This window comes from Mobula hypostoma, chromosome 5 (assembly GCF_963921235.1).
Source record: "Mobula hypostoma chromosome 5, sMobHyp1.1, whole genome shotgun sequence".
Classification (NCBI taxonomy): Eukaryota; Metazoa; Chordata; class Chondrichthyes; order Myliobatiformes; family Myliobatidae; genus Mobula; species Mobula hypostoma.
In genome coordinates, this window is record NC_086101.1 from 158,614,849 (window position 1) to 158,627,717 (window position 12,869).

Below are 12,869 nucleotides of genomic sequence, written 5' to 3' on the forward strand. Positions count from 1 at the left end.
GCTCCTTTGGCGTAACTACCTCCCTGTAGCTACTATCTATAATCTCCTCATTCTCCCGAATGATCCGGAGGTCATCCAGCTCCTGCTCCAGTTCCCTAACGTGATTTGTTAGGAGCTGCAGCTGGATGCACTTCTTGCAGGTGTCGTTGTCAGGAACACCGGAGGGCTGCCTGACTTCCCACATCCTGCAAGAGGAGCATTCCAACATCCTGCCTGGCATTCTCTCTACTCTAAACAATTGGAACAAAAAACTTACCGTAACCTGCCCTGGCCTCTGCCTGTTCTCGCCGCAGCCTGTTGAGCCAAAGCCGTCCCACTCTGACTCAGTCCACTCCAACAATGACCGCTACAAGGATGGCCGCTGTATATGGAGGTCTGCTTTTAAACCTTGGCGCGCTACGTCACACGCTTGCGCAGTGCAGACCCTTCTCCCCGAGCAGTGTTTAAAAAAAAAACTTCTTCTACCCAATTTCTTCAATCCCTTCTTCTCAGCTGCTTGCTTTGACTGAAACAAGAACCGTTGAAAATTTCTCTTTTTAGAACCGTTGAAAATTTCTCTTTTTTTTAAATTATTGAATTATTGTAAATCCATTTCTTTTATGCAATATTTCTTTCTATAAAATAAAATGTTAGAGAGCATAATCTATTGCTTGTTAGAAGAGCAGAAAAATGTGTAAGGTGAGAGATTTTATACACAGTAGCAACTTGAATTCGTAAGATACTTATAATATTAGTGACATTGTAAGTATTGATAGGACGGCTAATGTCAGCAGTTCCAAAAGTTTATACCGTGTCAACTAGCTACATCAAGTCATGCAGGGTGACAACTGCATCTAGCACACAAGGAGTTCTCGTAAGAATCTTTGGTATTCTGCATGTTGATCTCTTTCAGCCTGACTGATTTAGCCTGCTGCAGGAGATCTGCCCTTCAGCATTCTCTTATGCAGGTGGCCCAATGACATTAAGTAAAAGCAATGATATCTACCTCTATAGGATTTCAGCTGCTCAAAACAACTTGCTTCTATTTTGTAACCATTAGCTGTTTGAATTGACAACGAAGTACTTTAACTTCATTGAAAGCAGTGGAGTCTAAAAAGAATTAATTCTTCTGCATGATTGTTAATGTAATATCTTTTCAGTCAATGTTCAGATTAGATTAAAGTCACTGTGCCCTCCTTATGTGTACTTATGTGTAATAAGCTGTAGGTGAAATAGAGATTTTTTTTTAAAGTACAGGTTTCCCCTGCCATCCAAAGGTAGAGCATTCCTATGAAACTGTTCGTAAGCCGGAATGTCGTAAAGTGAAGAAGCAATTACCATTTATTTATATGGGAAAATTTTGTGAGCGTTCGCAGACCCAAAAACAACCTACCAAATCATGCCAAATAACACATAAAACCTAAAATAACAGTAACATATAGTAAAAGCAGGAATGATATGATAAATACACAGCCTATATAAAGTAGAAGTACTTTTCCACAATCATTTCCGTAGCGAAAATCTCACGCAAGTGCTCTCGGCAGAAAATCTCACACAAGCACTGTTGGCAGAAACACTCTCTCCAGTAACCTTTAAGCTATGATGCTGTCAAATCGTACCAAATAACACATAAAAATACACAGCCGATATAAAGTAGAAATAATGTATGTACAGTGTAGTGCCACTTACCGGAATCGGGACAGTGCCGAGCACACTGATGGTGTGTTAGGCTGAGTCATCGCAGGTTGGGGTGGTGCAGTGGCCCCCACCCTCCAGGCCGCTGAGCGATACATTGCCGCGAAGCACGCAGGGGTCCAGCAGTAGCCGGGATGCACCCAGCACATCTTTAAGAAAAAAGCCAAAATAAACATGCTAATTAATTAGGTGCCGCTTGACACCAGATCAGAGGAGATTGCTGATTGCACCTAATTAATTAGCATGTTTGTTTCGGCTTTTTTCTTAAAGATGTGGTGTGTGCCTCCAGGCTACGCTGCGTTCTCCACGAATCGGTAGCTGTCCGTAGCCTGGGGGTTGGGGTGGTGGGACACTGGGGTGTCATCTCATCGTCGTCTGTTTCCATTAGAGCAGGCAGCTCATCTTCTATGACTGCCCGCCTCGATGTCAAAGGTCGAGGTTCGTCGTCTGCTGTGGCTGATATGGAAGGCTTGCTTGACTGTTGAGCCTCGCGCATTTTTCTATCATACAGTTCTTTGTAAGCACTCAAACCGTCCTGCAAATATCCCCTAAACCTATGTACCCTTTCAAAATTAAAGTCGTACATTATCATTGCAGTGAAAATCTCACGCAGTTGCAACGCGTTCATTTCGCTAATGAATTCAGTTTCGATTGTTAAATCCTTTCCTCTTCCAATTGCATCAGCTCTTCATCTATCAGTTCTTAGTCATAGGATGCCAAAACCTCTTCAACATCATCTTTGTCAGCTTCCACAAGCCAAACTCCCGTTGTCCTTACTTCGTTCACCACGATCGAAACGCATAATTATGTCCAGTTTTAAGCTAAGTGTAACACTCTTACGAGCTCTTTCAGGCTTTTCCGACACCTTAGAACTCATCTTGCTAACAGCTGCTCAATGCAACGTGTTTAAGCAATGCCGTTCCGAATCCGGGGGAGAGCGGCTGCTTGGGGCACACGCTTTTTTTGCCGCACGCTGATTTTTTCGCATGCTGATTTTTTTCATAACAGTGAAAACACCTGTTAGCGAAAACAGGGTACTTATGTAGGTCTTTCGTAACAGTGAGGTTTCGTAAAGCGAACGTTCGAAAAGCGGGGGACACCTGTATTGTGATAAAGGTTAAATGGTGATTTACACTCAGTGGCCACTTTGTTAGTTACATCTGTACACCTGCTCATTAATGCAAATATCTAATCAGCCAGTCATGTGGCAGCAACTCACTGCATAAAAGCTTCCAGACATGGTCAAGAGGTTCCATTGTTTTTCAGACCAAACATCAGAATGGGAAAGAAAGATTTAGATGAAGGAATAGTTGGCTTTGTTGCCGAGTTTGCAAATGATACAAAGTTTGTTGAAGGGGCAGGTAGTGTTGAAGAAACAGTTAGGATGCAGATGGACTTCGACAGCTTAGGGGAATGGCCAAGAAAATGGCAAATGAAATACAAAGTTGGAAAATGCATGGTCATGCACTTTGGTAGTAGAAATAAATGTGCAGACTAATTTGTAAACGGGGAGAAAATCCAGGAATCTGAGATGCAGAGGGACTTGGGAGTCCTTGTGCAGAACACCCTGAAGGTTAACTTGCAGGTTGAGTTGGTGGTGCTGAATGGAAGTGCCATGTTAGCGTTCATTTCAAGAGGTCTAGAATACAAGAGCAAGGATGTGATGCTGAGGCTCTATAAGGCACTGGTGAGGCCTCACCTTGAGTATTGTGAACATTTTTGGGCCCCTCATCTTAGAAAAGATGTGTTGGCATTGGAGAGGGTCCAGAGAAGGTTCACAAGGATGATTCCAGGAATGAAAGGGTTATCATATGATGAACATTTTATGGCTCTGGGTCTGTACTCGCTGGAATTCAGAAGGATGGGGGCGGGGGGATCTCATTGAAATGAATGTTGAAAGGCCTAGAAAGAGTAGATATGGAAAGGATGTTTCCCGTGGTGCGAAAGACTAGGACAAGAGGGCACAACCTCGGGATAGAGATGCGGAATAATTTCTTTATCCAAAGGGTGGTGAATTTGTGGAATTTGTTGCCACATGCAGCTGTGGAGGCCAGGTCGTTGGATGTATTTAAGGCAGAGATTGATAGGTTCTTGATTGGACATGGCGTCAATGGTTACAGGAAGGCGGCTGGGAACTGGGGTTGAGGAGGAGATAGCAAAAAAGAATCAGCCATGATTGAATGGCGGAGCAGACTCAATGGGCCAGATGGCCTAATTCTGTTCCCATGTCTTAAAGTGTTATGGTCTTAAATATGATGTAAGTGACTTTGACTGTGAAATGATCGTTGATGCCTAAAAGGGAGGGTTGAGAATTAGAAACTGCTGATCTGCAAGTTTCATACGCAGTCTCCAGAGTTTACAGAGAATGTTGGGAAAATCAATTTTTAAAAAATCCAGTGTGCCCCAGTTCCGTGGTTAAAATTCCTTGTTAATGTGAGAGGTTAGAGGAGAGTGGCCAGATTGGTTCAAGCTGATGGGAAGGCAACGGTAACACAAATAATTGGGCAATACAACAGTGGTGTGCAGAAGAGCATCTTTGAACACACATTGTTGAAACCGTAAGTAGATGGACGATAGCAACAGAAGACCACAAACATACACCCAGTGGCCATTAGGTAGGTACAGGATGTATGTATTACCATGCTCAAAGACAGCTTCCATTCTGTTATAACTAAGTGGCCACTGAGTGTAGATGTTGGATCAATTTGTGCAGTGGTTCAGAAACGTATAACTGAGATTGAATTCTAGTCACTTTTTATAGTAATACAATTTTTCTGTCAATGTCCTTGTAAATACGCATGTTCAGTAAAAGCAAGGCAGCTTTATTTCAGTAAGTAATGGACCACTACGAATAAGGAAGTTGAATTGAGTTTGACGACAGACAAGATATTGCAGAAGGTCCCATAAAACTTGGCAGAAAAATACTGGTACCATCTAGGACTGGGTGGGAAGGAGATACCGAAGCCTTGGGTCCCACACCACTATATTCAGGAACAGTTATTACCCTTCAACCAGGAGGCTCCTGACCAAGCCTGAATGGCTTCACTCACCTCAACACTGAGCTGATTCCACAACCTGTGGACTCACTTTCGAGGACTCTACAACACGTGTTCTCAGCTGTATCTCTCTATCATTTTATTGCAGTTGCACTGTTTCTGTTCTTTTGCACATTGTTTGTCAGTCTGTGTATGCAGTTTTTCATTGATTATGTTGTATTTCTTTGTTCCACAGTGAATGCATGGAAGAATTTGAATCTCAGGGTAATATTTGATGAATACAGGTGTCCTCCGCTTTTTGAACGTTCGCTTTACGAAACCTCACTGGTACGAAAGATCTACATTAGTACCCTGTTTTCGCTTTCAGAAGGTGTTTTTACTGTTACACAAAGAAAGGCAGCGCGCGAAAAAATCAGCGCACGATAAAAGGCAGCGCGCACCCCGAGCAGCCGCTCTCCCCCGGATTCTCACCGGCATTGCTTAAACACGTTGCATTGAGCAACTGTTAGCAAGATGAGTTCTAAGGTGTCGGAAAAGCCTGAAAGAGCTCGTAAGGGTGTTACACTTAGCGTAAAACTAGATATAATTAAGCGTTTCAATCGTGATGAATGAAGCAAGGACAAACTGAGTTTGGCTTGTGGAAGCTGACGAAGATGATGTTGAAGAGGTTTTGGCATCCCATGACCAAGAACTGATCGATGAAGAGCTGATGCAATTGGAAGAGGAAAGGATAACAATCGAAACCGAATGCAGTAGTGAAAGTGAAGTCATCCCGGAACTGAACATGAAGCAACTGCGTGAGATTTTCGCTGCAATGATAAAGTACGACTTTAATTTTGTAAGGGTACATAGGTTTAGGGGATATTTGCAGGATGTTTTGAGTCCTTACAAACAACTGTGTGATAGAAAAATGCTCGAGGCTCAGCAGTCAAGCAAGCCTTCCACATCAGCCACAGCAGACGACGAACCTCGACCTTTGACATCGAGGCAGGCAGTCATAGGAGAAGATGAGCTGCCTGCCCTGGTCGACGATGAGATGACACCCGTGTCCCACCACCCCAACCGCCGGACCCCGGACAGATACTGTACCGATTCGCGGAGAATGCAGCGGTAGCCGGGAGGCACCCAGCACATCTTTAAGAAAAAAGCCGAAATAAACACGCTAATTAATTAGGTGCCGCCTAGCACGTAATTGTCGGCCCAGATCAGTGCTGATGCAATCAGCAATCGCCTCTGATCTGCGCCGACATTTACGTGCCGGACAGCACCTAATTAATTAGCATGTTTATTTCGGCTTTTTTCTTAAAGATGTGCTGTGTGCCTCTCAGCTACCCCTGCGTGCTTCGCAGCAATGTATCAGTTGGCGGCCTGGAGGGTGGGGGCCGCTGCACCACCCCAACTTGCGAAGACTCAGTCTAACACACCATCATCAGTGTGCTCGATGTCTTCCCAATGCCCGTTAAGTGATACTACACTGTACATACATTATTTCTACTTTATATAGGCTATGTATTTTTACGTGTTATTTGGTAGATTTGGCAGCTTCATAGTTTAAAGGTTACTGGAGAGCGCGTTTATGCCAACAGTGCTTGCGTGAGATTTTCTGCTGAGAGCGCTTGCGTGAGATTTTTGCAACGGAGATCTGTGCAGTCAATCGTTGTAGAGAAGTATTTCTACTTTATATAGGCTGTGTATTTATCATATCATTCCTGCTTTTACTATATGTTACTGTTATTTTAGGTTTTGTGTGTTATTTGGCATGATTTGGTAGGTCATTTTTGGGTCTGCGAACGCTCACAAAATTTTCCCATATAAACGTAATTGCTTCTTTGCTTTACGACATTTCGGCTTACGAACCGTTTCATAGGAACGCTCTACCTTCGGATGGTGGGGGAAACCTGTACAAGTACTTTGATAAATTTACTTTGAACTTTGAGTGGGGGAAATGAGAAGAGATACTAACTGGTAGTTATTATTGTTATTATATTCTTGACAGCAGGGGATCTGTCTGCCTGCTTGTCAGGAAAAAGAGCAAACTCTGACTGTAGCTGAGCTGTTTTTGCTGTGTACTTAAATAATGCAATTACATAATTTAGAATGAAATTCAAAAGACTCCAGTTTTATGAACTGGACAGAATTAAATATCCTTGTGACTTGCAAATTAAATTCAGTGCAGCAATGGGACACGAGGTCAAGTTGAAGCCTAAAAAGGTAAGGTAATGAATGATATTCAGAATACTATCTTTAAAATGCTGCCCAGGCTTGTGTACCAGTTTGCATATCATGTAGTCAGCTAGGACACAATATTCATTGCTGACTTCAACTACTGGAGGTCCTCATCTTCAAAATCTAAAATTAAAGCATATTTTGGAGCATGGACCCTTTTCATAGATGAGAGCTAGACAGATCTTGTTGCTGGATAAAATGATAGGGACAAAGGAGCATGAGGTCATTATAATAGGAATCAAGCAGCCATGCTGAATTGTGGTTTGATGATCAGGTTGTGTATTACTTCATTTAAAACTAAACTCTTTATTCCTCAGAGGAGCCGATTGAATCCAGTTGAAATAGTTTACTTTGGTAGAAAAAGAGAAGAGCAGAGCATTTTCAAAATGGTGAGACATTGGTAAAGGAGTAAAGACAATTTAGTAAAAATTACTTGAGGAAGGATTTAGTTTGATAGAGGGAATCCAATGAAAGTTCACCAGGTTGTTTTCTGGGATTGGAATTTTGTCCTAAGAGGAGAGATTAATTAGGCTTGGCCTATATGTGAGAAGTGATCTTATTGAAGTTATATAGTTCATATGGGAGTAGGCAGGATCGATGAAGAGGAGATATTTTTCCTGGGTAGCCAGCATAAGGAATTGCAGTCTCAAACGGTAAGACTATGAGGACAAAGAAGAGAAGACATGTATTTGCTTGGGAACAGAGAATTCCTCTACCCATGAGAACTGCAGAGACCCAGGCAATGAGTATATCCAAGACTGCCTAAATCCTGCTACTACCTATAGTAGCAGAGGGAAGATCCTCTTGCCAAGAGTCACTTTGTCCCTTTATCGTTTCTTGTCAGATACCTTATGTTCAGATACTCCTGCTCCTGGTGTCATTTTATGTACATATAATCAATCTATGTATATAATACTAATCTTATTATATACTACCACAGTTGGCAGTTATTTGTATATTGTGTTTCATAGGATTGCTTTTGTATTTGTTGTGTTTTTCAATGCTTACTGTGTTTTAATTCTATTTGTTCTCCTTTAACTTGCATACTGAAGAATGACAATAAACAATCTTGAATTAAAGGAAATCAATAGATTTTTTGATATCAAGGACTGTGGGTTAACTAGAGAAAGTAGCAGCAAAACAAAAGGTCAACTGTGATTTTATTAAATAGTGGAAAAAAACAGAAGTTGCTGATTGGTTTCCTCCTAGTTCTATTTTGTATGTGATGGAAAATAATTTGAGTCGATCATCTGTATTAGAATTTGAATATGATATGAATTGAAATATAAATTTTCAGGAAGTTGTGCAATCTTCTGTGAAATCTAATCTCTTTGAAAGAATACACACCATCTTTCACAGCAAGAAGTTATCTGGAGAATCGTAGAAACATTTCAAGAATACTCCAGGGAAACTCCTTCAAAAGATATGTCCCTACTGAGTTGTGGATATCATAGCCATGATTTTTCAAACTGGAGAAAGAGCATTCAGGGTGACAGGTCCATTTGTTGGAAGCTTGTGGAAGCCCTGCAAAGTTTGGCAGAAAGAGGTCAGTCTCCTGTTCCCCTCACATATTCCTCCCACCCCAACTGCAACAGAGTCTGTAGATCCCACATTGGAAGCAAAGTCAATCTCAGCTCTGCGGTCCTGCCTAAAGGGGATACCATGTAGTAGCTTTAGCACAACCAGCCAAAGGATTTCCAGGCAAGTTAATGCTCACTGCGTAACATCATAAGGGTCCTACTGTTCATCAACTGATAAGATCAAGAAAGTTAAAACACCACTGAACTTCGGTCCAGGCAATGATTCTTGACCCGAAATGTTAACTATCTATTTCTCTTCACAGATGCTGTGCGCTAAGTTCCTGCAGCAGCTAGTTTTAAAGAAATAATTATTATTGTTCTTTAGTGCTTGATTAGCTGTGCTCTATGTTTATTTATTCCACAATCGCTGCCTTGGAGAATCAGCTAGCCTTTAATTATATTTGGCAAAATGTCCCAACATGACCACACCATGATATCAGGGATACTTTTCTTGAACTGTAAACCAGATAGTCTTGTTTGCCTTCTCAAATTTGTAATTTGTTTTGCATCTATCATTCAAAATGTTCTTTTCTTAATCTCTGGTCCAGAGTGTTGTACGTATGGATGTTATTCCTGTGGCATTCTATAGATGATACTTTTCTGTTTCTTAGAATCTGAAGGGTTTCTTCAATGATTCAACTTCATTCAACATTTTGATGGACATGCTGTTCATGAAGGAAAGCTACGAGCGTAAGTGAGCATTTGGCGGGAAAATAGATTGCATGCTGTATTCTGGTCAAAGGTTTTTGTAGGTAACCGTGGATTATTTCGTCAGTGGGTTCATTCCACCATTGTCCTTCCAGTATGAAAAGTAAAGCTAGTTGTTCAAATTAATAGTAGAACATTGAATATTAAACTAGCAGTTTCCTACGTAATATGCAGTCGATGTTTATACTAACAAAGGTTAGTTTAAACAATGAAAAAAAATGCATATCTTGCAAAGCGTATGAATAAGCAGGCTACTTGTTTCATCCAGATTGTGGCTCAACGGTTATAACCTCAACTACCTGCAGTAGTCTTCCTGCTGAAGGGTCTCAGCTTGAAACATTGACGGTTCTCACTTCCATATATGCTGCCTGGCTTGCTGCATTTTGTGTGTGTTACTTGGATCTCCAGCACTGCAGATTGCTTCAGTAATCTTCTTCCCCTTTACTTAACACATGTCTATTTCTTACCTGCTGTAATATTCCCCTTTATTCATCATGTCTTTTTTACCACCATATAATATTGAGACTTTCCTTCCACTACAGTTTGAAGAAGAGAGATCAAAAGTCTTTATGACCCAGTGAGAGAGGGGGAAAAATACCATGCTCATTTGAGTGGCCCCATATTTTTAAATAGTCTTGGATTCTCCATGTTCACCTGTCAAGACCAGTCTGGAACCTACACATCTAAATTAAGTCCCCTCTCACTCTTCCAAAATACAGCAGGTACACCTGTCTAAACTTTCCTGCTTATAAACTTTTGCTTCTAGTGTGTTAGCATTTTTTCTTTTAAAAATAGGATCTCCCTACTTCTGTATTCAATTGCCCTAGCAAAGAAATGGTAGGATTCTGTTAGCTTTCCTAGTTACTTGTTGTACCTTCATTCTAGCTTTAATGCAGCATGCTACCCAGGTCCATCTGCATTTCAAAGCTCTCTAATCCCTCACCAATTAAATAATGTGCCTCTATTGCCAAAACGGATTATTTACCTTGTCCTACTTGAAATTCCAGTTTGGTCTGGTAATAGATGCACCTCTTTGTCCTCCAATCTGCTCTATTCCATTCTGCGCTCGTGATGTAGCATCTATATTGGTGAAATCGGGTGTGGACTAGACCACTGTTTTGCGGAGCTCTGTCCCCAATAACCATCTTGTTTATAACTCCACTTCCCACTATTACACTGATCTGTCCTGTGCTTTTTCTGCTATGGAGAGGCCAAGTACAAACTGAAAGAATAACATCTCATACTCTGCTGCAATGCAGTGTGATTCTACGAGAGGTGATTGATAAGTTTCTGGCCTAAGGTAGAAGGTGTCAATTTCAGAAAACCTAACACATTTATTTTTCAACATAGTCCCCTCCTACATGTACACACTTAGTCCAGAAGTGGTCCACAGCAAGGGTGATTGATAAATTTGTGGCCTAGGCTAGAAGGAGGTGCATTATTAACTTCAAACTTTCTGCATTATCACTCAAAGACTTGAACTGCGTGTGCATGTAACAAGAGCATCCTGGACCTTCAGGTGGTCCACAGCAGGGGTGATTGATAAGTTAGTGGCCTAAGGTAGAAGGAGATGAGTTATACAGCTCTCATTACATGCACATGCAGTTCAACTCTTTGAGTGATTATGCAGAAAGATTGAAGTTAATAACTCATCTCCTTCTACCTTAGGCCACAAACTTATCAATCACCCCTGCTGTGGACCGCCTGGAGGTCCAAGACGCCAACTTCTACAAAGAAGAGATCCGTATGCTCCATGACCGCTGGACTAAGTGTGTAAATGTAGGAAAAATGAATGTGCTAGGTTTTCTAAAATTGACTCTTAGGTCACAAACTTATCAATCACCCCTCGTAATGTGTTAAAACTAAATTGTATTAGTTTTTATATGTATGTCAGGGTTAATTCATTAATTTCTGTCAATGTCTTTCTATGTTATTTGAGTAGGTGCCTTGGGAGTGTTATTGGAAATGAAAAATCAAGAAATAAGATTTAATAAAGACACCTACACACTTGCATTTGCTATCTGTTACAAGTTGGTAAGTAATTTGTAAATTCATTTTACAGTTCCCACTTTAAATCTGTTGCCACACCATGAAAAACTTGTCAGTCAGATTCGTGCTGAAGTTATTGCCAACTGGTTGCGGAGATGAGAAACTGCAAGGAAGTACTTAATCTGAAGGAATGTAAAGATAGAAAGATTGGTTAAAAAGATCAAGGCATTTTCATGCAGAATTTGTACAAGATTGAATAAAGAAATAACTGATGCATTTAAGATATTCTTGTTGTGTAGGAAAGCTCCCATTACTCTTCAGTCTTATTTATTGCATCCTGGCTTCTTCTATGCTGTTTAAAATCAGTCAAATCCACACAACACATGTGAAGTTGTAGCCTTGGGTTGGATACTTCTGAATTTCTTAGAAATTGAGGTGCTAGATAATTTGCCAATTGTCCAGATTTAAATACTATCCCTTATGTTATTGGTACTTGGATCTGAAACCTAGCCTTATTAAGGTATTTTTTTTTCTTAGTCAAATACCTTCATTTGTTTTTTTTGTATGCTACACGTTTGTATTACTTTGAACAGCAGCTTAACCTTCAATATATAATTGTCTGTCTATACACAGTTGAGCTAAAAAGTAATATGACTCTCCTCATGGGGTGGGGAAGCTAGGCAGGTGTGGGGCTGATGGCTGAAATTTTGTTTTCTGATGAAACATCTGAACGTTGCTCACACAGAATACGATTGAATCCTACAAGTTCTGTACTGCGTTGTTAGAAGAAATATTGACAAGAGGCAGTTTTGTCCCCCGTCATGCATTCTGCTTTGCAATAGCACTTGCAATCAAACAGGTATGGGTTTTCTACTCATTTTAACAGCATTGAAGTTCTACTGAATAAATTGGTTGAGACTGTTGTGTAATCCGAATAGCAGATTTCAGGAACTACAAACCAGCTCCCCTTGACATTCTATTGTTTTGCTGTCATCGACATTCTGGGCATTGTCATGGACCAGGACTAACCAAATAGATGGCATTGCCACAAAAGCAAGTCAGAAGTTGGGGAGGTCATGACTTTTCTTTTCCTGAAGGCCCTTGCATATTTTACAAAATACATTACGGACTATTAAGCTCCTATCTTGTAACAGCTTTAACAACATCTTAGGTGGCCAAGGTCATTTGGGACAAATCAGCCTTTCTGAGATGGGCATCTCAACCACCATCTTAAACATTACTCCATCAGGTACTTTTGCAATATTGTCACAGTTTACAAAAATGAACTGTACTAATTCAGCAAATCTTCTAACGGCTCCTCAAAAGCCCATGACTACCTCAAATTTCATCTCCATCTCCCACACCATCCTGATTTAGAAATATATTCTCTGGAATATTGTGCACAGGTCTGGTCTGTCTATCCAAGGAAGGATAAACTTGCAAAAAAGATTGCAGCAAAGGTTTGGTTGATTTGTAGGATGGTGGGTTTGTAACTGCAGGCTGGACACTTGCTGTCTGGAGATTTGAAGAATGAGAGGTGGTCTACTGGACGTATACAAAGTTCATTTGAAGCTTGGCAGGATAAATGCACAGATGACAATTCCCTAGGGGAAAACAAAGTAAGTATACGGTTGCTGGAAGCCAAGGGTCTGCATGGAACTACTGAAATTTCAGTCCAGGTTCTGCATGAATTCCT

The 12,869-nt window shown here is 40.9% G+C and overlaps 1 protein-coding gene across 1 annotated transcript in view; it reads left to right on the forward strand.

Annotated features, from left to right (window-relative positions):
- Positions 1-12,869, forward strand: part of ptcd2 (pentatricopeptide repeat domain 2) — a 40,005-nt gene that overhangs the window by 17,692 nt on the left and 9,444 nt on the right. The window contains exons 6-8 of the mRNA XM_063049220.1: positions 9,088-9,166; positions 11,127-11,218; positions 11,919-12,032. Of these exons, the coding sequence (XP_062905290.1) occupies positions 9,088-9,166; positions 11,127-11,218; positions 11,919-12,032 (285 nt within the window). The remainder of the gene's footprint in view (positions 1-9,087; positions 9,167-11,126; positions 11,219-11,918; positions 12,033-12,869) is intronic.